We start from the raw sequence: 27242 nt of genomic DNA, 5'->3' as shown, positions 1-27242 counted from the left end.
TTTCTGCAATTTAAAAGATAAATTCGAATTTTGACTTTTATTTGGTCATTTTAGTTTATAACTCCATTATTCTAACCAATCTTTTTTACTTAGTCTGGAACATCGGAAAAATTAAAGACATTTCTCAACCTCTCAATTTTTCAGATGAGAAATTTAATTTCGCTGACTTGACACTGAATTATTAAGCCCTAAACTTTATATTAGACCCATTAGTTACTATTTTAATGCTGAGGGTGTCGCAAGCGAAATTTTACAGTTCAAAATGTAACGAAAATGTTGACAAATGCTCGAGGAAGAGCGGATAGAGACAGAACGGAAAGTTTGGATACATCTGTTTCCCGGTTTCAAATTTAAAAATGTGTAAAATGTTAAATTAAAATTCATTAATTTTGAAATAGTTTTTCTGTGTTTAGCGTGTAAAGTCTATATGCTTTTATGGTGGAACAAAAATAAGTTTCCATCAGAGTAAATCGGATTAAAAATAACGTACAGAAATCGTATTTGTACTAACGATGCTAGCGAACATTTCATTTTCTAAATCCCAAAAAGCATTTTCCTCTAATACCGTAAAACTAAAGTAATTGAAGCGTTTTTTTTTTCGAACTGTCGAAAGTATTATGTGCTTACGTGAAAATTTGCGTTTTTATCTTTATTTTTTGGCACTATTACTCCATACGGTAACAACGTTTAGTTGGAATGAATCTTGATCCAAATCTTGGATAAGCATATCAAAAAGAAAAGATCGTTTTTTGAAAGTAAATCTAAATTTTCCTTATATAATAAGTTGTTGCTGTGCAAGAAAATACTACAACGTGGTCAATACCACAAGTCCCGCTACCATTTTGATTGCCTATAATTTTGCTTAAAGGAAAGATAAATAAGTTTGGTTTTCACAAGAAATTTATCTGTTCTTTATATTGTTTTCCATTATAATTGAAATATTATATCAACTAAATGGTAACCGCGATTCGCTTGAACATTTGAGGCAGAATTTCTTTAATTTCCTTATGAATATTATCTTTAAGATGTTGAATCGTTTGGAGTTTATTCACGTAAACTTTTTAAAATTTTAAAAAATCCCATAAGAAAAAGCCTGATGCTGTTAAATCCGGAGATCTGGCGGTCCATGCTAAATCGTCGAATTCGAAATTAGCCTTCGTGGAAAAAAGTTATTCAATAATTAAATTGGTAAACGAGCTGTATGTGCTGTGGCCCCATCTTGCTGAAACCACATGTTCTCTAATCCTTCCTCTTCCATTTCAGGCACAAGAAAATTTCGAATCATGTCTTGGTACGGTTCAGCAGTAACAGTAGCTGCAACACCTTGGTCATTTTCAAAACATACATTACCATACCATACAGTTATTATAAGTGGATGCAATGATGTTTCATGAATTAATTGAGGATTATGCGTTCCCCTGACTGTTCTGTTTATTGACGTGGCCACTGAGAAGAAAATGGACTTCATTATCAATTTAGACGAAAAGTCTTCACTTTCACCAGACGGTCTTAGAATTGCATTAGTGTGCTCAACTCTTTGATCAAGATCTCTCGATAGCAAATTTTGAAATCAGGAAAATGTTCAAATAAATTTTCAATATTCGCCTTAAACTGCGTGCAGACATGTGTAACTGGGAAGCACGTCTTCGAACTGATGTTTCTGGATACTCTCCAACACTATCGCGTACCAGAGCCATATTTTCAGCGTTACGAGTTGTCTGTTGTCTTCCAGAACGAGGCCTATCTGCTGTCGTAATTATGTGGTAATACCTTCAAAAGCTCGTTTCAAGAACACAATTGTATCACAGTTTGATTTCGAACTGATATTTTTTATGTTTAGCTGGTTAGTTTATTGCCAAAAAGTTGGAGTACCTTTTTAGTGGCCTTTTAAATATCAGAACAAATGAGTTTCCATTTTTGTTACTAACTAAAGCTTTTCATAAATTTGTCTTAATTAAATTACTTTATTCCGGCTTCGCACGGGTGCAATGCTGATACTAAATTAAATACACTACAGAAAAAATATGAACGTTGTATATAAAAACATAGCGGCCCGCTCCGACTTTGCGCGGCCATAAAATATATATGCCTATGTCACTCAATGAAAACATGATTAAAATCGATCCAGTATTTTTGGTTCATTCATTACTGCCCTTGGCCTGCATGCATTAAATTTGGAGTAAAACAATTCCTATTCCCCTATACTTACTATGAAGATTTCCTGCTATCATTGGAATATCTAAATTCATACAATTTTTATTACATTACACATTTTTAAACGCAAATTTTAAATTTGTAATATCTCCGAAAATATTTTTTTAATTTACATGCTGTAAGGAACCATATTGATCTATATTAATTGCACACTGTATTTAAGGTACTTAATTCGATAAGGATTAATGCCGTATTGCTTAAAATAGCTTCGTAAATAAGCCATTTTCTCACGTAAAAAGTAAACAATAAAAATGGTTAATGTGGGTTATCCCTAAAAGATAAACCTATACCATCGGGGACTTTTTTCTAGACCTTTTTATGGTGTACAATACTGTAGTACATTAATTTGATCTAACTCGTAGGGTTAGGCAGCGTTTTTGCTAATTGCTAAATAAGCCTAAAAAAATAGGTTAATTTACGACATCACGTTAGAAACCTCTAAAATTAGCAATGTTGCCTTAGTATATTATGCATGTATTATACATATAAACCTTCCTCTTGAATCGCTCTATCTATTGAACCGCATCAAAATCCGTTGCGTAGTTTTAAAGATTTAAGCGCACATAGGGATATAGGGACAGAAAAGGCGACTTTGTTTTATACTATGTAGTGATTTCTTCAAAATTACATTATCCTATACAGCCTGAACTAAAATCCTTCATAAAACGTTCCAATAATATACATATAACATACAATTTTTAAACTGATAGCTATATGCACACTGCTAGGATATAGAACGTTATTTATTTATTATCAAGTTTCTATTTTACTAATTCAGAGACTAGAAAATAACAAAAAGGATGTTATTCTTTCATTAACGAAGCGCTCGTATTATACAGATAATTATTTAATTCAGCTTCTAGAGTTTTATTAGGGCAAAAACATTATAATCTAACTAAACCACGAAAGGGTGTAACTAAAGGAACTTAATAGGGACCCGCGAATTAATTATTCGTTTGTTTTTCGGTAATTTAATGTAATCCTAATTCGAGAACAGACTTGGTTTGATTTATGTTTTTATTAGAATTATCTAACGTAATATTCAAACTTTGTTAAATATTATAAATTGTTATAATATACACATATAATTTAGTATTTGTAGGTTAAAAGTCCTGAAGGACGTTCATCATATATTATTTAATTATAATATATTTTTCCACAAAATAATCCTTTAATATCTTGCTAAATTTTTAAAACTGATAAAAAATTCTATGACGATGAAAATTGTTAGAATAGAATTTTTCTACTAAAAAATCAGAAAAGAGGATAGAAATAAACACTGAAAATTGTTTAATCTTTATTTTTATTGATATCTCAAAATAATTAGTTATACGTCAAAACTGATGATTCTATCATTTTTCTCACCCCGATATTGTTAAAATGTGAAGTTTTCAATCCAATTGACGACCTAAAGATTTTTTGCAATTTTTCCATATATATACTCAGGAAAAATCCTAATAGATCAAGATAGATTACCAAGATAAAGAAAGACCAAGATAGATTACTCAAAATATAGATATTTATGTAAAATTGGATGACAAACAAGGTGCTGTAGTTATTTTCGAGCTAGTTGACGAGGTTTAAAAGTTATCCACATTTAGTGTTTTTTGATGAAAATTGTTTAATCTTTATTTTTATTGATATCTCAAAAACAATTAGCTATACGTCAAAACTGATGATTCTATCATTTTTCTCACCCCGATATTGCTAAAATATGAAGTTTTCAGTCCATTTGACGACCTAAAGATTTTTTGTAATTTTTCCATATATATACTCAGGAAAAATCCCGATTTTTGGCCATATTCAGACTTTTCTCTATAACTTAGATTTAAACCATAATAGATTACTGAAAATATAGATATTTATGTAAAATTGGATGACAAACAAGGTGCTGTAGTTATTTTCGAGCTAGTTGACGAGCTTTAAAAGTTATCCACATTTAGTGTTTTTTTTATGAAAATTGTTTAATCTTTATTTTTATTGATATCTCAAAAACAATTAGTTATACGTCAAAACTCATGATTCTATCATTTTTCTCACCCCGATATTGTTAAAATGTGAAGTTTTCAGTCCAATTGACGACCTAAAGATTTTTTGCAATTTTTCCATATATATACTCAGGAAAAATCCCGATTTTTGGCCATATTTAGACTTTTCTCTATTACTTAGATTTAAACCAAGATAGATTACTCAAAATATAGATATTTATGTAAAATTGGATGACAAACAAGCTGCTGTAGTTATTTTTGAGCTAGTTGATGAGGTTTAAAACTATAGGCATTTAGTGTTTTTTGATGAAAATTGTTTAATCTTTATTTTTATTGATATCTCAAGATGTTATCTGAAGATGTATGATGTAGTATTTCAATATATTGCCTCCTCCTTTTACTACCAAAATAATAAAGACGAAATGAAACTTTACCTGAATTGATCTCGATTGTTTAACGTTTCCTGTTTTATCGACAGGATGACGGGTCCTAGGTCCTCGTCGTTAGTGAAGTAGTTCCAGTGTTCCCTACCGTAGAAATATTTGTCATAGGTCTCTTATTCCACACTGACACTGCATAGAAAAATGTATGGACTACATGATAGTTCCCTTACAAATTTGTCGTGCTACTCATTTTTTTAGATGTTCTAGCTGTCTGGAATTATCATAATGAGTTCGTTCTTCACTGCATATTATAATTTCATCAACAGAGAGTCAGTTAGATGACCAAAGAAAGCACAGTTATAAAACGTACTACTTCCTTTTTTTTATTGATGTAGTACTCATTTGCATGGAATACATCTTTTACTCTTTTTAGTCTTTCATTATCACTTTACGATCAAGTAATCCAAGATAGCTTTACTGACAGGCACACTTTTATTTTCGCCAAATACTTTTAAATTTTATTAATACTAAGATAGTACAATAAATTAAAGCCCTGTATAATATTGTGTATAATCCTGAATATATTCAGTGACGTTGCTATAAATAAGATTAAATAATACCAATTTATAGCAAGTCGATTCTAATTATTCCGAAGATCCCTCTTAATTAATTGTATATATTAAAGCATTCGCGATGGTGGAGATAATGAGCTGGTTATGTGAATACATTTCTAGTTAATTAATGAATGGATTTAGCCTGAGTCGCATTTAGGTTACGCCGATGACAGAGCCGGCTTCGATAATATTAAACGTTCCTCACCAGGTGAAGTTTATCGATAACAGTAACTTTATTTAATATAAGTGAAAGATAAAACTGTTTGTTATAGTAACAATACATCAATATAAAAATATTAATCAGAACAAGAAAAAAGTTAATCGCCCAACGTGGGGCTCGAACCCACGACCCTGAGATTAAGAGTCTCATGCTCTACCGACTGAGCTAGCCGGGCGTGTGGAAAGTTGTAGATTCACAGACTTTCATATTAGAGTTGTTTTATTATATATACATTGAACTTTTTTTCAGACTAGTATAGGTAGAATTCTAGGCAATATATATATATATATATATATATATATATATATATATATACCTCTTTTAACATCCCTTTCTAAGTATTTTCTTTCTGATTAAATGCTATATAAATGTTAAAAGGTACATTGATATATTTCGATAAGTTCTGATCGCCTTTGGGAAAAGACGAAAATGAGCCTAAAGGTCGACACCAAAAAAAAAAAAGATCGAGAGCATTCACGTACATCCGAAAAGATTCACCGGGGAATATTTCCATTGCGGGCCAAATTGTTGATTTTTCGGTTGAAATTGAAACGTCCCTCTTGCCGATAATTTAATTTCGTTCAGTAACAAGAAAAAGTGCTATTTATTTCTTTCATTTGTGATGACGAACGCACTCCTTATCAAATTCTTCGTCCCCCTAAAAACTAATTTTAAACGTTTCTTTCGTTCGCGATGACAGGCCGTGAAGCTCGCCGTGACATAATTATAAAGTAAAGCATAAGTGATGTTTTTAATATAACCTCAATAAAATACGAAGTTGCAAGAGGTCACAGAAGGGTAAAGAAATCATATTAGCTTTTTTTAATGTAATAAATTAATCGTTCTATTGATGTTTCTATACATATACAAGACACGTTCAAAAAGTAATGGTAATTTTGACATTCAAAGTTATTTGGTATATACTTCATCTAAATTAGTGACGTCAAAACGTCGCAATGTTGTCCCATCAACTCTGAGTTTTATTTCAGTTTGGCTTTGACATACAAAAACAAAATTCTAAACTAAATAAATTAATTGAACAAAAATGTTATCAAATATAATTTATTTTAACATTATAGTACATCTACAAAACTACTGTTAATTATACAGCCACAATAGAATATAGGTTAGAGGTGTAACCTCTTATCACTACTGCCTTCAAGGATTTTGCTTACGTCTGATAACCGGAGGACTTTGACAGGCCCATTCGTTTACGCATTCGAACTAATCAGAGAGCATTATGCCTCTTTTTAACTAGAATAAAATGAGAAGGAAAATATTGTCTGATTCTGAAAGGAATTTACAAATTGTGGCAAGCAATGTATTAAACATCTTGATGACGTATGTACAAAAAAACTTTGAATATACTATATGCATTTTCGTATCATTATGATATTAATAGTTTAGTTGTTTAGTTTTAGTTCTTGTCAGTTGTTGAAAGAATAGGATGTGTTTTGGTACTATTTTTTGTACAATGAATTATAAACATATCATAGCAATACAACAGTAAAAGTTTGTGGAATATTAAACTACTTAATAAAACTAGAAAGAATGACAGAGAATATTGAAAAGTTCACGATAATACATCTGCTTATATTGCTTTTTTTTTAACTACATACTTTAACATGCTGATTTTTGTATACTGGATTGTGTTTGAGTCTTTTGTTGGTGAAATAAATATGCATTGATTTATATCGATGAGCTATTGTATTTGGGCAATAGATGTTTGTAACTTTTCGGTTCATCCAGTGCTATGGATCACTGTTCAATGTCAATGGCTAGAATTGAGTGTCATCTGCAAGCGTAGCTACATATTTATTGTATAAATTTTTTATTGTAGCAGATAAAGAACTGGTCCCAGTACACTTCCCTCTGTCACGTCAAGTCAAAATAGACGTCTTCTTATTTGATCTTGAAGTATCGATCAGTTATATATGAGTCTTCAAACTCTATGCTTTAAACTTCCATGCCAAACTTTATCGAAAGCTTGAGTGACATTCAGTGACTGGTGGTTCTGTGCACCTGATTAATCGAGGAATGTTGTTTCCTGAAACTACATTCAAGGCTTTTGCTACCAATCTATCTTCTCCTGATAATTAATCAGCTAAAACTTGTTGATTCTTTAAAGTAAGTACAGTAAGTTAAAGTACTTCGAGGCTAGAATTGAAGGTTGATATTTATGTTTGAATCTTGATATGATGTACAACTTTTGTGAGTCCAGTTTATGATATGGGGCTGTTTCTAATCACACTATTTATACTCGCCAGTCGTTATAACTCGCCACGTTAAGCAGTAGGACCAGTCCAAATAAACTCTAATTGGTAAAAAGGAGACTGTAGTTAAAAGTCATTGGCGTAACAAATAAAACGTGTTTTTTTCTTCGAAATTAGCTTCATTCATGAACGTCGTCTCCAGCAAGAGCCACACAATCATTCCAGCACAGCTGTAACATTTCAGTACCACTTTTGTATGGGCGCTATCTACTGCTATCTACTCAGATGACGATTGTTTTGATTCTGGAGTGAAGTGATAGATCCATTGTTTCATCCATTGTCACATATTGACGCAAAAATTCCGGTCTGTAACTAAATATGGCCAAACACTACTCAGAGTCATTAACATTTTCTTGTTTTTGGTCAACTGTCAGCAAACGCTACACCCACTTTGAACAGAGCTTTCTCATAATCAAATGCTCATGCAATATAAAACCAACACGTTTTTTTGATGTCTTTACGATGTTAGCTAACTCACGCAACTTCACTTTTCCATCATTAAAAACAATTTTGTCGATTTTTTGTGGTGTGTTCTGGTGTTACCACCTCATTTGGACGTCCACTGCGTTCTGCAATATTGCTGTCTCTTCGACCACGTTTAAAGTCAGCAAACCAACATTTTATTGTTGTTTCTGATCGAACGGAGCCTTATAACACTTTTCAAGCCATTGCTTCGCTTGAACGGTATTTTTACCATCAAGAAGCAGTTTAAAATTAAAAACGAAATAGTTTTTGATCCGTTGCTTTGAATATAACAAAACTAGTATCACTCTTAGCACGATAACTCACAAACGTATGACTAGAATATCATAACATTTTAACAGCTTACTTCTGAAGGTTAGTACTAACTGAAAAAGCGGCGAATTCAATAAAACTGGCGCCATCTATATGTTAGACCCGGTGCTTTTCAGCCAATATGCTACATATAAATTGCTGATTCAAGTCGAATTCGATGGAAAGAGCAGTAACATTTCGCCACTACAAATTCCCTCATTACATTTAGTCAGATATCTCAAGGTGGTTGTGGAAACAAAAGCAAAACTAATTAACACTAGACCATCATTCTTCCACCTTCCTCCCTCTCTCCTTAATCTACATAAATTTATTCTAAAATTCCGCCGTCCTGACAACGTCGGAAATCCTGGCCAGATAATTTAGGAGCAACACATGAGACTAACGAAGCCTTTCGAATCCGCGACGCCTTGTATGGGAGAAACGACAAAGAAACTTAAAATATGTTACACTCTCTCATCAGCGGACCTAAAAGTGGCAAGTTGAAATTTTGGCCGGGCATTTTAAGGGAAATTTACGCGCGATAAGAATTTAATTTATAATTTATTTCCGCCCAAACACAACAGACTACTGAAATGGGTAAAACGTACCTTGTACGGATATTCGGGCGAATTTATTTTCGTTTTTAAAATAGGGAGACTGTGCCGTGTTCTAATGAGATTCAGTCTCGATGTAGTGAACGTTAATCTGTCGGGCGTTCATGACAAGCGGCGTAGAAAATTATTGGAAGAGTCAGATGACAGCACTGATAAAAACTAGAGGATGTACAAGGTTTGACGATTTTTTTGTAACTTTGAAAATTACTCAAAAGAAATTGTGACTGTACATCAGAATCGTTTACATTAGCGAACGTGATTTAAGTGATTTAGATTGTTTAACATTTTATTGAAAGGATTGATTAATATAGTCCATTCAAAGTTATTTTGTATATACGTCATCTAAATTTGTGACATCAAAACGTCGCAATGTTGCCGCATCAACTCTGAGTTTTAGTTTAGTTTGGCTTTGATTTACAACAAAAATTATAAACTAAATAAAATAATTAAACAAAAATACTGTTATCAAATATGATTTATTTTAACGTTATAGTACATCTCATACATATATTAACGAAGGACTTAAAACTACAATTCAGAACACAGGTATAATAGTTTGTAGGTTAGATTTGTTTTGTTTACATTGAACTCTTTTCCACACCACCTGGAGGCATAATTCACTTAATTAACAATTGTATATCTGAGAAACGTATTTTATTTTCATTCGAGAGCATTTAGATGTAGATCCAGAGCTTCGATGTAGTGTTTACTTGTGAAGTCATCTGGATATCACTGTATTTTTTATTTCTTCTGCTACTGTCTGTGTATACCATTCTTGATAAAATTAATCACTGAATTCTGCCTAATGCATTTATCATATCTACAAAACAGTTAGTATTCATTCTCTCGTCATACATTCTAACGTAATGCACATGTTTAATTCTAAACAATTACAATCACATTTGTGCACACAAATCTTTCACGCCCTACAATACCATTTTCTACAGTTATATCCAGTTAATTATGTGCATAGCTTTAGTTGTTTCTACTCTCATCACTCTGTCTCAGGAATTTTCAGCATGGCACACTATTATCACATATCCTAAAAGTTTCCTTTAGCCACTTTCACTATCCGAGTCACTGTCCAAATCAATTACTGAACTGTTAATTTCCAATCTGTCTAAAACATGTTCAAATTTTACGATTTATCAATTACTCCCTCTGTATGTCTTATTAAGTTCATCCACACCGAAGATATTATGGCCGACAATGCTTCCTTCCACATATCCAAACAGTTCTTGATGGAATATCCTTCTTGACCAACATGTCTATTATAATAGGTCTTTGCTGCCCTCCATATCAACTCGATTGGATTGAATATACAGTGATAGGGGGGAAGTCGTAATACTATGTGACCATATTGTTTAACCATCTGATCTACTGTATATCTTCTTTCGAGCTTTTTTCCAAAAAAAGGAAATTAGAAAAAATATAATGAAACATTTCTTTTATATTTACCTTACAACAATTTGAAATAGTTCATTCTTTAACACGGTTTCTTCAAAATTTATTTTATGTACTTTAAGCCATTCCTTATTGCAGCCTTTGTTAATTCACTTGTTGTGATCTTCCCCACCAGTGTACTATGATATGGTGAATTGTCCATAAAAATAACTTTTTACAAGTTTTTATTTAGTTATTACAACGATTATTATGTACATAATTTATTCTAAAACGTTCTTTTTGTGTTAAATATCGAAGTTTGATTATTTTTTAATTTTTAGTGAGTTTTTTTTTTGAAGTAGGTTCAATTCTTTATAACAATATTTTATATCTATCACCTGTATATGAAAATCAAAACATACTACAAGTGATATTTTCTTCTCCTCTCTTTTGACATCTTATATTTTAGTAACAAACCAAACCAAGGGACTTAAAATAAACCAGCGCTTAATAATCGCTAGCATACCTGTTCGTATTATTAATCGCTATCGGGAATTTGAAATGTACCCTCTAAGGCTCCGATAATAATCGAACAATTTAATAAAACGTTATGACCACTTGCACCGCGCTCAAGAACTTTCCTCATTTTCGAAAGTCAATCGCTATTAGAAGCGGAAAATAGGCCATTATCCGCGAAGATGTTCAATACTCCAAAATTGAAACATAAATCCTCGGAAAGTCCTTAGCTGTCGCCGGTGGTTTGGTGTTTGCACTAAGTTTTTGAAGAGGGATAATAGATTTCGGGACGGGAGACAGATGATAAAGATAAAAATCGGGCAAGGCTGGAAAATCTAACTTTAACAATCTGACATTCCGTATGGTTAAACCTGACTTTTTTATTTATTGGCTTCATTTTGCACTGCGGTTCATAATAGATGTTTCTTGGATTCTTCGAAGGTTTTAATGTTTATATAAAAAAACTGCTTACTTGTTGTCAAATAAACAACTTTTCGCTGTTTCAAAAGATAATGTTATGAGAACTTGGAAGATTCTCTTCGCCGTTTAAACGAGTTTACTTTCAGAAAGTGACCTGGAAAATATTAGTGTTATTTTCTCATGATCCAAAAGGAAATATATAGTCAATTCAAAACAGCAGTGAACTCTCAACTCACTCACTCAACAAAATTCTAATCTAAATAAAATACTGAAACAAAAATGTTATGTATTATAATTTATTTCAATATTAGGGTACATCTAATGCATATATTATCGAAGAAATTAAAACTACAATTAATTATACAGCCACAATAATTTACAGGTAAGAGTTGTTTTATTATATAAACATTGAACTTTTTTTCACACTAGTATAGGTAGGGTTCTAGGTGCGTTTTTTATGTAGTGGTTTCCTCCGAAGGCCTAATGCACCTTATTAAATATTTTATATGTATTTTACTTTCTTTAGAGAGCATATTTGCTTGAGCAACTTGCTTGCACTTGTTGGGATCTTCTCAACCAGGTTACTATGATATAGTGTATTGTCTGTAACAATAATTGATGGTTCCTCCAAGTTCTTTAAAAGCTGATTTTCATACCATTGCAAAACCAAGTTATGGTTAATTTCTCCAATGTAGTCATTGTTGGACTTAGAGGAAAACACTAATTCTGCACAAGGAATTAAACCATTCTTGTTTCCAACATGAAGAACTATATGTGTCTGCAATGAATTATTAATAAATGTTGTGAACAACAAAACCTAACCAATAATTATTCCCAAATTTACCTTTTTCCATCAACTGTTGTTACCTTTACGCTATATTTATAATCACGTGTTGTTCAAGTGACCCAATATACCTTTCCTAAATATCCACGTCTCATTTAAATATACAATTAGATATAATAATTCTTCCTTGATTTCCTTATATTTTTAGAAATTGTATTCTTTTAAAAATAATGTCTGCAAATTCCATTAAACCCCTTCGTGACTTATCTTTACACCGCTTAAATCTAATATTACCCAATAATGTATGAATGGATGATAAACATCCTCATCCAACATCAACAGATAATAAATATGATAGGAGAGGGTGTGGTATTTGAAAGCCTTCCAAGAAACTATACTTTGTGGCACATACTATTATATACATTGGGCCAATTAGTTTTGCAGATAGGTCTCATAGCTTCTATTTAACACACAGTCATCATTTCATTTGAAATCATCATTCATATCCATACCTACAATATTATATCAAGGCTATAAATCTTAAAGCATCTACGACAGATTGCAGGTCAGGGCTTCACGTTTCATTATTTGCCATTTAGTCGAACTGTGAACAAAAACTGTTTTCACTGAAAATCTGAAAGATGCGAAAAAGTAGCGATTATCGACTAAAAAATCCTTTAGAACTAATTTATAGGTCAATAGTTAAAATTTATTTTAATAAAAGTCTTTTTGCTGTATGCCTTTCTTGGTAATAATTGAATCGAATATTCCTTATTATCTTATTAATAATATTAAAAATACAAGTAACAAAATCTACAGATATATATTTTTATTAAGGGATGTATCTAAAGTAAAAGCTTCCTTGCTAAGTAGATTTGTACTGTATTTTTATATTAACCGAAAGTGGATGGACCATTTATTTACTCAGGATGTGACTGGAAACGTAAATTTGACCACCATATCCATTAAAGAGCAGGTGTCCTAAACAAACACCGTAAATTTGATTTTAAAGAATCCAGAAAATATGCGGAACAAAGACATTTAGGGCTCTCTTTTGTAAGTGTGTCATAGGACCGTTATATGTGTTCTTTTATGATGCGTTAAAAGCTTCCTGAAATTCTTTAAAAATGTCTCGGTATATCTTATGTATTATGACATAACTTTTCGTAGTTTTATTTAACTTCATTGAAGAACTACATGTCTCAGTGAACTTCTACATCTATCTTTTTCATCTAAATGTATTAATAATAGTTAACAATCAATGAACATGTCGATCATCTGTGATGGTGATGGTTTTTACTATTTTCATCATCATTATTCCATATTTTCTCGCTGGGCCTTTCCTGGGCTTCCACAAATATTTTGATACCAAAATTAGACAAATCTGTTCAGCCGTTGTTGTCAGAGTTTTAACGAGACTAACAGCAATTAATTTTCATACATTCAGATTAACGTTAAAACAAAATGATAAAATTAAAGCCTGATAAATTAAAGCATTTATTTTAATAATGTATTTACAATATCTTATTCTAATTTGAAATATTCATATTTAGAGAAAAATAGAATCAGAATAGATCGGGGAATAGATATACCAGCTTTGATTGTTTGAATCAAAGAAACTGCTTTTACCCAGCAGATTTGTAGGCCAGTTGGGGCTTTTAAAATTCAAAGCCTATTCAAATAGGACCGTTCTTATCGGGATCCATCTTCTTGTCGGAAATATTAAAGGCCTTTTTAGGGGGAATATTGCGTGTATTTATAGAACATCCGAAGGAGATATGACAAATGCTCGTATTTCTCCGATTTTAATATAGTTTCTGAATGAATTTTGTATTTAGAACTGTATATAGGTTGACCTTTTAAATTATATTAATTTATTGTTACGATAACCATATTATTGTTGTAGAAATACTAAATAATAAAAAAAGTTTAACAAGATAGTATACGAAGGTTGGTTTTTGACCAGTGAAATAATAGTTATTCGTTATTTATTTCTGCAAATAAACAAATATTATCAATATTATTTAAATACAATCAAAGTCAAAAGTTATCACACAATAAATGAACAATTTCATATATCTAAACATTTTCATGGGACAATATTTTTAACCGACTTCAAAAAAGGAGGAGGAAGGTTCGAACATTCGTTCATATTTAAAGTATATTCGTCGATTCCTCCGTCAAATATGGAACTATTTTCAAAATTCTTTTTTTATCCGAAAGAATGCACTTCCTAGGTGTCCCATTGAAACCAAATCAGGATCTGCTTGGGGGAAGGAGGTGAAATTGAGGGAAAACCACCAATTTCATAGACACGTACAATGTTTTCATCTTCTTTTAACTAAAATAATCAGATATTTGGGTATATTGTTATTGCAGAACTGATATGACGAAAAATCGGAAGTAGTTCGGTGTAAAAGCCATTCAGTTTGCTTTTTAAGTACTAACCATATCATATGAGAGGTCGTAGAAATATTGTTGGCAACTGTTTCTATGGTGTAATGATTAGAACGCTAAACTCACACGCGGAGGTTGCGGGTTCGATTCCCAACAGGACAGCAGCTTTTTTGTTCTAGTTTGATTGGAACATTTGTCAAACAACCTAAACTAAGTAACAGACCCCAGGGCCTGAAACGTTCCTTATTTTCAATCATTGTTTCTTTATTCCTATTTGTCTTCATATGGGCTGTACTTTTACTTGGGCTATCCACTGCAATACTTAATAAAATAACTACATAATTTATTGAGTAATTATCTAATAGTAAAAAAAATTTATTTATTAAGATTATTTTTTACTTTTTAGAAGTCGGTTCAATTTTTTTGTTAAAAATATTTTATATTCTTTATAGTAAAAATTTGTATAGAGCATATTACACTTCACAATATCTCACATGGTATCAAGTCACGAACAATATCAGCTTGCCATAACTAACACGTGTTACCTCCTAAATCCAGCTAGTTTTCACTAGCAATGAGTATTCAACGCAGTACAAATGATCGTTGATATCACAGGCAACAAATTTCATGCGATTCGCGTAAGCACATGCAATTTTTTCTCTTATAAATTGCGATTTTATTTCCATTTTTGTATTAAAGAGCCTTATAATGAATATTAATTAAAAGAACTTTGAATAGTAGTGAATATATTTTCAATTTAAACGTTTATATTATAATTTATTTCGAATTATCCTTATTACCATATTATGTAGATCAGATAAATATTTTTTTATATATTTATACCAACATTTATTCACCGTAAATATTTTATTGCTACTTTTTAGATATTTTTAAGATAGTAATGCTAAACAAAATCGATATTGTATTAATAAAATAGATTACTTTTGGAAAGGATCGATAATAGTATATTCCGTACTAGGTCGAGTTTTTTTTTCTTTTAGAGATTTTCTTTCCTAGAAAATATTTATTTCTGAGAAATTATTTTAATTGAATCGAGCTATATTCAAAAGGATTTTTCAGTGTTAGTAAAAATCATTTTTATGGCTTTTTATAATTTGTTTGAGATAAATATATAGAATATATAGTTTATAGTTAGAAATATAGTTTTTATGGACTGTGTTGAAGTCTATTTATAATTTAAGGGTATATTACATGTTTACTTAGCTTCTCTAACTATCCAGTCTTTTTTGGTATTTGTAAATAGCCAGTAGGTAATGGGGATCGGATCTGTAGTATATAATGGATGCCAATACTATTCAAGGCGCAATTCTTTCATTTTGATATTGTTGAATTAATAAAGTCGTGGTCAAGAACATACATTTTCTTGGTTATACTCTCGTGGTATTTATATATTTAATAATTTATATAATTGTTCAAATAAAATGTTGAGTTTTTTATTATATATATATATATATATATATATATATATATATATATATGTATACGGTCCTAGGCATTAAACCTACCGACTGGCGTGTGACCAACCTAGAAATCATCCCAGAAGACATCCGGTCTTATCGGGATTTTACACTCCTGCCTAGACAAACATAAATTTACGACCATGTCTCAGCAGGATTCGAACCCGCGACCATCGCAACAGTAGGTGGGCAGTCTTGTCGCCTTTACCACTGCGCCAACCAAGACGGCTGTTCTAGTTTAATTCACGCTTCTCATGTGTTCTTGCAAATGTAATTTAAAATAAACTTTTCCAGAAAAATGCTTAAAGTCGTATTATTCTGACGAAATGTTATTTCGCGATTCAAATGAAGCGTATATAAAAGGAAAAACAAAAAATATTCTATGGACAATTACTTAAAATGGCCGTCATATATAGCGCGTTACCCCAGCAATAATCGTTATGGCATCTGGCCACCAGTTCAAAGTCTAATTTGAATGACATTTATTTTAGCCCAACCGCCATTTTACTGGAACATTATATCGTAAAACTTTGGGTTTACGTATGCCATCACTCTGCAAAGCTTACACCGCATTGTATAGGTATTTTGCTCCTCTGACGTGTATTTATTTATTGCCAATTCGACATAAAATGTTCGAATGTCCATCTAGTGTGTCTTAAATATTCTTAGTTGGCCTTGGTTTAGGTTTAATAAGAAATGTAGCCTTATTTTGCTATTTATGAGTACTAGAGACCTTTTATCAAATATGTAATAATCATTCTGTAGATTTCATTTTATTTTATTATTTTACGTTAACATTTGTTTTGTTTCTAAATTTTATTTTAAAGCCATTAACTCGATATTATTCGATATTTTTTCAAAAAATTAAATATATTCCTTAAACTTTATAAAAAATAACAATTAATTATTTTTAATAAACCTTTTTTATATATTTTAAAGTCTCCTTTTGCCAACTGGGCTTATCTGGACTGGGCCTAAAGTTTAACGTGGGCTCCGAACCACGGTCCTCAGCATTAAGCCTACCGACTGGCGAGTGACCAACTTTAGAAATCATCCCAGAAGACATCCGGTCTTACCCAGCCTGGTTACTGGCGTGACTGGTATCATTTTCCTTGTCGGACTTTACACTATTGTCTAGAACATTCACAAAATTTAAACAATCACAAACATAAAATTACGACCATTCCTCAGCAGGATTCGAACCCGCGGCTATCGCAACAATGGGAGGACAGTCCCATCGCCTTTACCACTGCGCCACCAAGCCGGCAATAAACCTTTTAAATTGCTACTTAATTGTTACGGTTTATTAAAAATATCAATATATATTGCAAAAAAATGTCCATTTTTTTTCTCCGATATATCGATATTTTTTTAGAAATATCGAAATCGATATATCGATATTTTTTATTATACCGATATTTTTCTAGGTGGCCGACACCCCTAGCCTATAGTCTATCTACAATAATGTATTGCCTATTGCACAGCTATAGAGAGGCAATTAATAATTAGTCCTGCGCATGCACATTCCGCTAATAAACATCTGGTTATGTTTTTTTTTAATATTTTTGTTAAGTTTTAAAAATGTTTGGTTATTTCTTATTTATTTCTTGATGTCGGTTCAATTTTTTTATATTTTATTTTTCTCTTTTTAGTGTTAGATATTTACTCAATAAATTACACAGTTATTTTATTAAGTATTACAATGGGTAGGCCCAGTAAAGGTGCAGCCGGTATGAGGAAAAAAAGGATTAAAGAAACAATGATTGAAAATAAGGAACGCTTCAGAGAGGTAGGTTGGAGAAACGTTTTAACCAAACTAGAACAACAACAAAAAGTTGTTGTCCCCGCCGGGAATTGAACCCACGACCTTCGTGTGTGAACTGAACGATCTCATCATAACACCGTGGAAACAGTTGCCTACAGCATTTCTTGGACTTCTCATATGATATGGTTAGTGCTTAGAAAGCAAAAAATGGCTTTTGCACTGAACGATTTCCGATTTTCCATCACATCAGCTCAGCAATAACATTATACACAAATATCTGATTATTTTAGATCTAAACCTATGTGAAAACTTTATACGTGCCTTTGAAATCTGAAGGTTTCCCTCGATTCAACGAATATAAATAAAATTTTGAAAATCGGTCCATAATTAACGGCGAATTTGGTGATCATAGATCCTCCTGCTTTTTTGAAGTCGCTTAAAAAATAAGCAAAACAATTCTGATACTGGTATTGGATGAGTACTCATCATCATAAACACCGAACAATATTTGATGAGCCCCAATCTTATATCCTAACGCTGCCAAACTAATCTTAAACAAAACGGAATAAATAATTACGTGTTCCATACATTCCTGACTTGAGTCGTATTAAAAAAAGTTCGCGTCGTCAAGAACTATTAACCAAATAAATAATTTCTCGTATTTTTAACTTGTTTTAACGACTATAATTTAACTGCCTACCGTTTTCCGTCTATTTACGATATTAGATTCCGTCTTTAATGAATTTACTGCAGCTGTATTTAATTTAACTAACAAATTATTTTACGCGCATCAAAATGTGTCGTAGCCGGCAATATAATTGAATTTACCGTTCGGTTTGATGCCGCCGTATGCAACGTGAAAAATGGTAAAGCCTTGGCAAATGAATCATATTCTGGCACCAGTTCAGGTGGAATTCTGTTATTGTAAATAAACGTTGGGCTATAATTGTACTGCGCTAAAGTCCCTTTACGCCGCGTTCTGTTTTCGTTCGATTCGACCAAATATTTTCCGTTCCCGTTAAGAATAATTTATTTAATATTTTGCACGTCACAATTTTGCGTCATCGAGTCGCATGTTCTTTAAATATAATCCGATATTTGTAATCGTTGCCCTTTGGATCTCACGTGGTCTTTCTCAATAATGATTTCATAAAGTTTTTCATAAACGTAGGGGATGGATGGACATTCTAACATAACTTATATACATACCTGTTATTTACTTTCCCTTTTTCTTCTGGAATGTTGATATGGTTGTTGCAAAATCTTCTGCCAAAAATTATTTTATATATATATTTATATTTCTTCCAATAAAACAGCCAGTGCACGTCACCAAAATGTATAATACAACGTTGCGGCATCAAATTTAATAATTTAACAAATCAATAAAATATTATGTATGTTAACACTATCGTACTATAGTAGTATTTATTGAAGGACTGAAACTACCCTTAATTAAACAGTCACTATAGTGTAGGTTAGAGTTGTTTTATTATATGTATATTGTCATAACAGGTTTATTGAAAAGTACCCAGCCTACCATAGAAAAACACTTTTTTTGGTAATTTTTTTTTATTCAACATAATTCCATTCAAGGGTGATATACTGTGATTATAGAGACCCTCCAACTTTTCGATACCTTTTTTGTAGTACGATTTGTCCTTTGGTTCAAAATAGGCCTCAGTTTCGTCGATCACTTGTTCATTCGACGAAAATTTCTTCCCAGCGAGCATTCTTTTGAGATCTGAGAACAGGGAATGGGGGCTGGGGGCCAGATCTGGAGAATCGATGGATGAGAAAGCAATTCGAAGCACAATTCATGGATTTTTGACACGGTGCATTGTCTTGGTGAAGTAGCATTTTCTTTTTCTTCAAATGCAGCCGTTTTTCGGCTATTTCGTCCATTCAAACGGTTCAATAACACTATGTAATAGTCGCTGTTGATGGTCCTTCCTTTTTCAAGGTAGTCAATGAAAATTATTCCATGCGCATCCCAAAATACAGACGCCATAATCTTGTCAGCCGACTGAGCGGGTTCATCGTGTGCAGTCTACTCGGATGACTGTCGATTGGACTTCGGAGTGAAATGATGGAGCCATGTTTCATCCTTTGTCACATATCGACGCAAAAACTGGGATTTATTACGCCTGGTCATCTTCAAACACTGTTCCGAATCATCAAATCGTTGTTGTTTTTTGTCAAAAGTGAGCTCGCGCGGCACCCACCTTGCACATAGCTTTCTCATATCCAAATATTCGTGAATGATATGATGTACACGTTCAGTTGATATCTTTAGAGTGTCTGCTATTTCATTCAGTTTCAATTTACGGTCATTCAAAATCATTTTGTGGATTTTTTAAATGTTTTCGTCGGTAACAACCTCTTTTGGGTGTCCACTGCGTTCACCGTCTTCGATGCTCATTTCACCACGTCTAAACTTAGCATACCAATCCTTGATGGTTGATTTTCCTGGGACAGTGTCCGGAAACTCGGCATCAGGCCAAGTTTTTGCTTCAACTGTATTTTTCCCTTCAAAATGCAATATTTTATCAACACGCGAAATTCCTTTTTATCAATTTTTTTCACAATAACAAAAGTTGCTTCACTCAAAATGCTATAATTCAGAAACTAATGATCCGACAGCTGTCAAATTTATACACGCGTCTTTTTCGAACAACATATATTGAATAATAGAATTGAATCACAATCGAATAGTTCGGACGCATCATACTTAATCATCATTACTTAAACAGTCTCTTTTTAACTCGAGTAATGCTTAACAATTATGAAGCAAATTACACAAACTTAATCTTTCAACTAATTTTCACTGTTTAGTAGGTTTGAACTTTAATGATGATTATGATCGCAAAAAAACAAAGTCAACATCACTTTTACAGTTCTCACTTCTTTTTATAGAGGCTTTATTGTAAATTCAGTTATCAGGCAAAATATATCACTAACTTTGAGGTATGTACCTGTCAAGACTTTGTTGTGCTTCATCTTTTTCATGTTAACTTTTTTACTCAAACATAAACAACATATTTAGAACTTCAGTGATTATGATGTATTCAGACCTATCATGTAATAGCCTCAAACAATCATCGATATCTCAAACGAAATCGAATATTCTTCACAATCTCGCATTCTTTTGCTAGTTTCATTCGACCGATTTTTAACATTCTGACTCTGTCGTCCTAGCCGCGACCTCGACAAAAATGTACCCAATTTATACTTGCATAGATTATATTACATATAAATATATATAGTTTTATGATTTTTTTGGCAGTTTGCACGTAAATACCAATATATTGTATATTAATATAGCAGCATCTTGGAACGATATTTTTAAAGATTGTTAATGTAATAGGGTAAAAGGATTAAAATTGTGAATCATAAATAGTAAAATACTTTTGACTGTTTTTGTGACAATAATAGGTAATATTTGGATTAGTCTCTCGATTTTTGTTAAAAATATTTCCGTTCAATAATAAATAAAGCATTTACTTTATTTAAAAAAGCTCTAGTAGTTATTGTGCTATCATTTTTTGTCATGAATTAGTTTTTTTTTCTATGATCAAGTATATGTTTAATTTTTATTTAGTATTGATGGTTATTGTACATCTTTAGTTTTTAGGTTTGTTTAATTAAATTAACTGTCCCAAACAATTATCTCCGTCCTTTCTTCTCTCGCAATTTATACAGGAAAGAGTTCGTACATCTTCGTCTGACATCACGAACTGATAAAAACAGTCGAACTGTGCATTTGACTGCAAATTGTAATTACTATGTTCAGTCGCTAGTTTTTTGACTATCGACTGTTTGGACTGTTTTCAGTTGATAGTTTCCAACGCTGATAAAAATATATTTTATATTGCGCAGGTTATCGAACCTAACGTATTAGTTGGTATTTTTTTAAGTATCGGTTTTTAGTTAAAAAGAATAAAATGGTGAAAAAATATTGTAGTGACATAATCATAGCTTTTGTTTTGCCTAACTAATATAGTCTTTCGACAATAATTTCTCAATTATAATGCAAAAATTGAGATCAAATAAAAGAAAAAAACTGGTAGATTAATCATATATTGTAGGAAAAAAAATGACTAATATATGTGCTATTTCCAAACGGTCTTAACCCGGTTCCTTGGCGTTCTACCAACAATACTCTTAGACGTGTAAACAAACAGTGCACGACGTATTTACACGACACGCTCATTTTTCATTCCACCGTTCAGATTGCAGCCAGCCGCATTCCGCAAGGTCGACGATATATTTCTATTTTTTCCGATTAAACTAGTTTAGTGTTGCCGCTTTTTCAGCCTTCCCTATTCCGATAAAGATTTCCCGCGAGTATTTCGGCCACAACGAGGGTCAAAGAACGTGTCTCTGACCGATAAAAGACCATTTGTATTTCTTTGTGGGCCCGCTTTGTATTTCGTCGCCTTTTCATCGGAAGGGATAGTTGAGAAAATTGTTTTTTGATTAGTTTAGGATGAAGAAACTATACGATGGTTTTTGTAGTCGTAAAATTCTATATGCATGGTTGCCAAGCTGTAGTTTTTACACAAAATTTTGAGAATTTAGAAGGATATCTTAAATGGTCGCATGCGATACAGTGTTTTAGTTTGTTCATTTACGGCTAGGTGGCTGGAGGTATAAATTTGGTAGCAAAGCTGAAATTTGCCACTTGTGTGTGTTTATATTTGGTGGAAATAATCAAAAAGTTACTGGATATTTTACACTTTTTCGGTAATTCTATACTTCCTATAGAAACAATTTGATTTATATACAAAGAATTTCGGTTTTTTTTTCGACAAAGCTTTTGTTGAAAGCGTCTCTTTCGAATTTGAGCATTTTAACTGATAAAGCTATCTTAAAAAACTTATAAACTTACCTGTTAAATATTCTTATTTTGTTAACTGTGTTTTTATGGTTCTTTTTTAGTTAAAATGATTTGTTTAAATCTTAAGGCATCTCAGATGTTGCGTCCCTGGATGTAGTACTATTTCTAATAGAATACTCAGTTTTCCTAGGGATTCTGCTCTATGTCAGAATTGCAATAAATAATGAAAAACTGATGGGAATCTCTTGTAAGGTCTTAAATTAGAGCAAAAGGGTTTGTAATGTACATTTTACACGGGTTAACTACAAACCGAAATATAGAAGTGCATTGCTTAACAGGGATACGGTTTCCAGTTGTTATTTAAATTGTTGGTCTTTATAATATTAATTATATATAATGATCTGTAAAATATAACAAGCCCCCATTTTAGCTGTGGCATAGAAAAAAGTGAACATTGATCCAAATATGTTAGGAAATGCGAGTTGAACAGTGTTAAGAAAGTTATTAAAGCTCGGCAGTATGATAGATTGACCGAGTTATATTTAAGATAATATAAAATGAAATAATCAATTATAAAAATAAAGTTTAACGTGGGCTCCGAACCACGGTCCTCAGCATTAAACCTACCGACTGGCGAGTGACCAACTTTAGAAATCATCCCAGAAGACATCCGGTCTTACCCAGCCTGGTTACTGGCGTGACTGGGATCATTTTCCTTGTCGAATTTTATACTCTTACCTCGAAAAATCACAAATTTTTAAACAGTCACAAACATAAATTTACGACCATTTCCCATCAGGATTCGAAGCCGCGGCTATCGCAGCAGTAGGAGGACCGTCCTATCGCCTTTACCACTGCGCCACCACGTCGGCGAAATATTTGCGATGCCAAATTTACGTCCTAACGTAAAATTGTCTGTAGTCGATTTACATACAACACAAACGGCGAATAATCTACTGTACTGGAAATGGAGCTGACAGCGGGCAGCGGGTCGGCCGGGTCCAATGAAATTAGAGCCTAAATATGTCTTTATATCATTGTGTGTTAAGGATGTGATGGTTATTCTTGGTTGCTTGATTTAGGCGTATTTCGTTTTATTAGAATTTACTTATCTATAGGGAATATTGGACAAACATTTTAACAAACATTTGATGCCGATTTATATATAGATCTCCAGTATAAGTTACGGTCTATACTGTACACCATTTCTTTTTGAGCAAGCCCACAATTACTCTTATATTGAGCGACGAAATTCAAAACCGTATTAATGAAATATAGCCAGATTTATGTAAAATCGTCGTGGAATATTTCGATAAAAGAGCGAGTATGTGCCAGCAAAACTGTGAAGGATATTTACCCGATGTGCCATTCCATACATAACCCTATCCTATGAACTTTATAATTAGATTTTCCAATTAATTAAGATCTTGCGTAAATTCTACAGCCGCAGCAGTGAAATAAATAATATTTTGTTTTAATTTGTAATTATGTAACTTTTGATTATTCACTTCAACTTTGTGGTGTTGTTTACATTATAACTAGCGACCCGCCCCGGCTTCGCACGGGTGTAATGCTGATACTAAATTAAATACACTACAGAAAAAATATGAACGTTGTATATAAAAAACATAGCGGCCCGCTCCGACTTTGCACGGGCATAAAATATATATGCCTATGTCACTCAATGAAAACATGATTAAAATCGATCCAGTATTTTTGGTTCATTCATTACTGCCCTTGGCCTGCACGCATTAAATTTGGAGTAAAACAATTCCTCTTCCCCTATACTTACTATGAAGATTTCCTGCTATCTTTGGAATATCTAAATTCATACAATTTTTATTACATTACACATTTTTAAACGCAAATTTTAAATTTGTAATATCTCCGAAAATATTTGTTTAATTTACATGCTGTAAGGAACCATATTGATCTATATTAATTGCACACTGTATTTAAGGTACTTAATTCGATAAGGATTAATGCCGTATTGCTTAAAATAGCTTCGTAAATAAGCCATTTTCTCACGTAAAAAGTAAACAATAAAAATGGTTAATGTGGGTTATCCCTAAAAGATAAACATATACCATCGCGGACTTTTTTGTAGACCTTTTTATGGTGTACAATACTGTAGTACATTAATTTGATCTAACTCGTAGGGTTAGGCAGCGTTTTTGCTAATTGCTAAATAAGCCTACAAAAATAGGTTAATTTACGACATCACGTTAGAAACCTCTAAAATTAGCAATGTTGCCTTAGTATATTATGCATGTATTATACATATAAACCTTCCTCTTGAATCACTCTATCTATTGAAAAAAACCGCATCAAAATCCGTTGTGTAGTTTTAAAGATTTAAGCGCACATAGGGACATAGGGACAGAAAAGGCGACTTTGGTTTATACTATGTAGTGATTTGGGCTGCCTCTGTTTGACATTTAGTCCCAGTAAATCCATCGACAGTTACAGAATACCACAGAAAAGGTCCGCAATTTGGTGTAGTGCTAATTAAAATTAGGACTACATAAAATTCACCACTTTATCTGGTCACATATCTCTTCTTCGTGTTAATTATAAATGAAACATTTTATCTTCATCTTTATTGTCCGATTACAATTCGGCCGCCCTCATAAAACTAAGACAACGGAAATTCCTTTTTTAATTAGTTTTTTTTTCTCTCCAAGAAGTTTGGATTAAAAGGGTGGTAGAGCTTTGTGACGAAGACACGATCATCAGGGTCACCGTTTTTTTTTTAATATATTTAAATATAAAGGGATGTTTTTCATTCTTTTGTGGAACGATGTCCGTGTCAGAACTGGTTGTTAATTTATTCATTTGTTTTGGTTTTTTCATAATGGCGCGAATATTTTTTTTCGTCCAAGTTTTTTTTTAATTTTCCAGTTAATGAGCTCATAGCTTTTGGAAGTTTGGGGATTCTTGCGAGTTAAGGGCTTATTAATACAGGCGGGTATATTAAGTGAGGCGTAAAATTGAGAAAAGTTTGGTTTTGTTGTTTTGGATGTTGTTGAGAATGTTGAAAGTGTGGTACGTAATAACAAATGATTTCTAATAAATAAAAGTTGAATAATCCCGCAACTATACTCATCATTTTTCTCCAAAATTATTTATACTCTAACCAATCAAAACAGTTTGCAGAAAAAGTGAGACTTCAAGTTGGTTAAAAGTAAGTATACCCGATTGCGATTTCATAAACAATAACACCATCTGTTGTAAATCCCCCCAAATTAATTTATCTGTCCATATATCGAAATCATGAGAATCACTGAGATTGATTCGGAATAAAGGAAGACTCTCAGTTATATTTTCGCTATGTAAAGTTTCTTGGGAAGTTTAAAGATATTAGTAAGTACAAAAGTCTAATTCTGGAGAATCATAGTGTGCGTACAAGAATTTTAATTTGCGACATTGTCAATTTTTACAAATTATATATATATTTGAAGAATATAATATAAATAAAATAAATTATCTTGAATTTACAATTCATTATTTTTATTTCAGATCCATACCCATCGGATCCACACCGCTACGAAGATATTTGCAACACGGGAACCGGTCCAGGCGGGTACCCTCACGACGCACCACCCTTCGGCCCTGGTGCCGTGGCGGCGGCGGCGGCCGACGTGTTTCGAAAAAGTGGAACCGCGCCTCAGTCTACTGCTCCGGACTTTCGTACAGCGACAGAGGCTCGCGCTCTACCCTTTCAGCAACCTGGGGCCGTTCTGATGGTGTACGGCCTGGACCCTCTCAGGACCAACGCGGACAAGTTGTTCAACTTGATGTGTTTATATGGCAATGTTGCCAGGGTAAGTATATGTCAAAAAATATCTTTTGTTTGTAATAGTTGTTCGTTAGTCTCGCCAAAACCTGAAAACGATTGGACCGATTAGGATAATTTCGGTGTTGCAATAACGGGTCAATTGAAAAATCCCCGGCCTGACCCTCAAAAGATGCGTGTATAAATTTGACAGCTGTCGGATCGTTAGTTTGTGAATTATAGCATTTTGAGTGAAGCAACTTTTGTTATTGCGAAAAAAATGGATAAAAAGGAATTTCGCGTGTTGATAAAATATTGCTTTTTGAAGGGAAAAATACAAAAACTTGGCTTGATGCGGGGTTTCCGAACATTGCCCCAAGAAAATCATCATCAAATATCATCAAGCTAAGTTTAGACGTGGTGAAATGGGTAGTGGTGAACGCAGTAGACGTCCAAAAGAGGTTGTTACCGAGGAAAACATTAAAAAAACCACAAAATTATTTTGAATGACCGTAAATTGAAAATGAATGAAATAGCAGACCCTCTAAAGATATCAACTGAACGTGTACATCATATCATTCACGAATATTTGGGTATGAAAAGGCTCTGTGCAAAGTGGGCACAGAGCTTTCTCATACACGAGCTCACTTTTGACCAAAAACAACGTCGAGTTGATGATTCGGATCAGTGTTTCGCATAAACACGATTTCTTTTTAGTGAATTTAAGATTATATTTTTTTTAATTTTTTGATATATTTTAGTTCCTGTACTAATACCCGTAATTATAATATTTTGAAGAATTTTGCA

At 32.6% G+C, this 27242-nt stretch overlaps 1 protein-coding gene and 1 non-coding gene across 3 annotated transcripts in view; one reads left to right on the top strand and one right to left on the bottom strand.

Annotated features, from left to right (window-relative positions):
- The window catches only part of sm (heterogeneous nuclear ribonucleoprotein L), a 500688-nt gene that overhangs the window by 459737 nt on the left and 13709 nt on the right, over positions 1 to 27242 (top strand). For both annotated transcript variants that reach the window (XM_076406872.1, XM_076406873.1), the window contains one exon: positions 26180 to 26484. In XM_076406872.1, coding sequence (XP_076262987.1) covers positions 26180 to 26484 — 305 coding nt within the window. The remainder of the gene's footprint in view (positions 1 to 26179; positions 26485 to 27242) is intronic.
- On the bottom strand, positions 5522 to 5594 carry TRNAK-CUU (transfer RNA lysine (anticodon CUU)). The gene has a single exon. It is a non-coding gene; the product is annotated as a tRNA-Lys (tRNA).

The sequence above is a fragment of the Rhynchophorus ferrugineus genome, unplaced genomic scaffold, assembly GCF_030347505.1.
Source record: "Rhynchophorus ferrugineus isolate W39M unplaced genomic scaffold, kcgeb_rfMv2 rfM6, whole genome shotgun sequence".
Classification (NCBI taxonomy): domain Eukaryota; kingdom Metazoa; phylum Arthropoda; class Insecta; order Coleoptera; family Curculionidae; genus Rhynchophorus; species Rhynchophorus ferrugineus.
The sequence above is the reverse complement of the archived record's forward strand: the minus strand, read 5'-3'. Positions and strand labels throughout refer to the sequence as shown.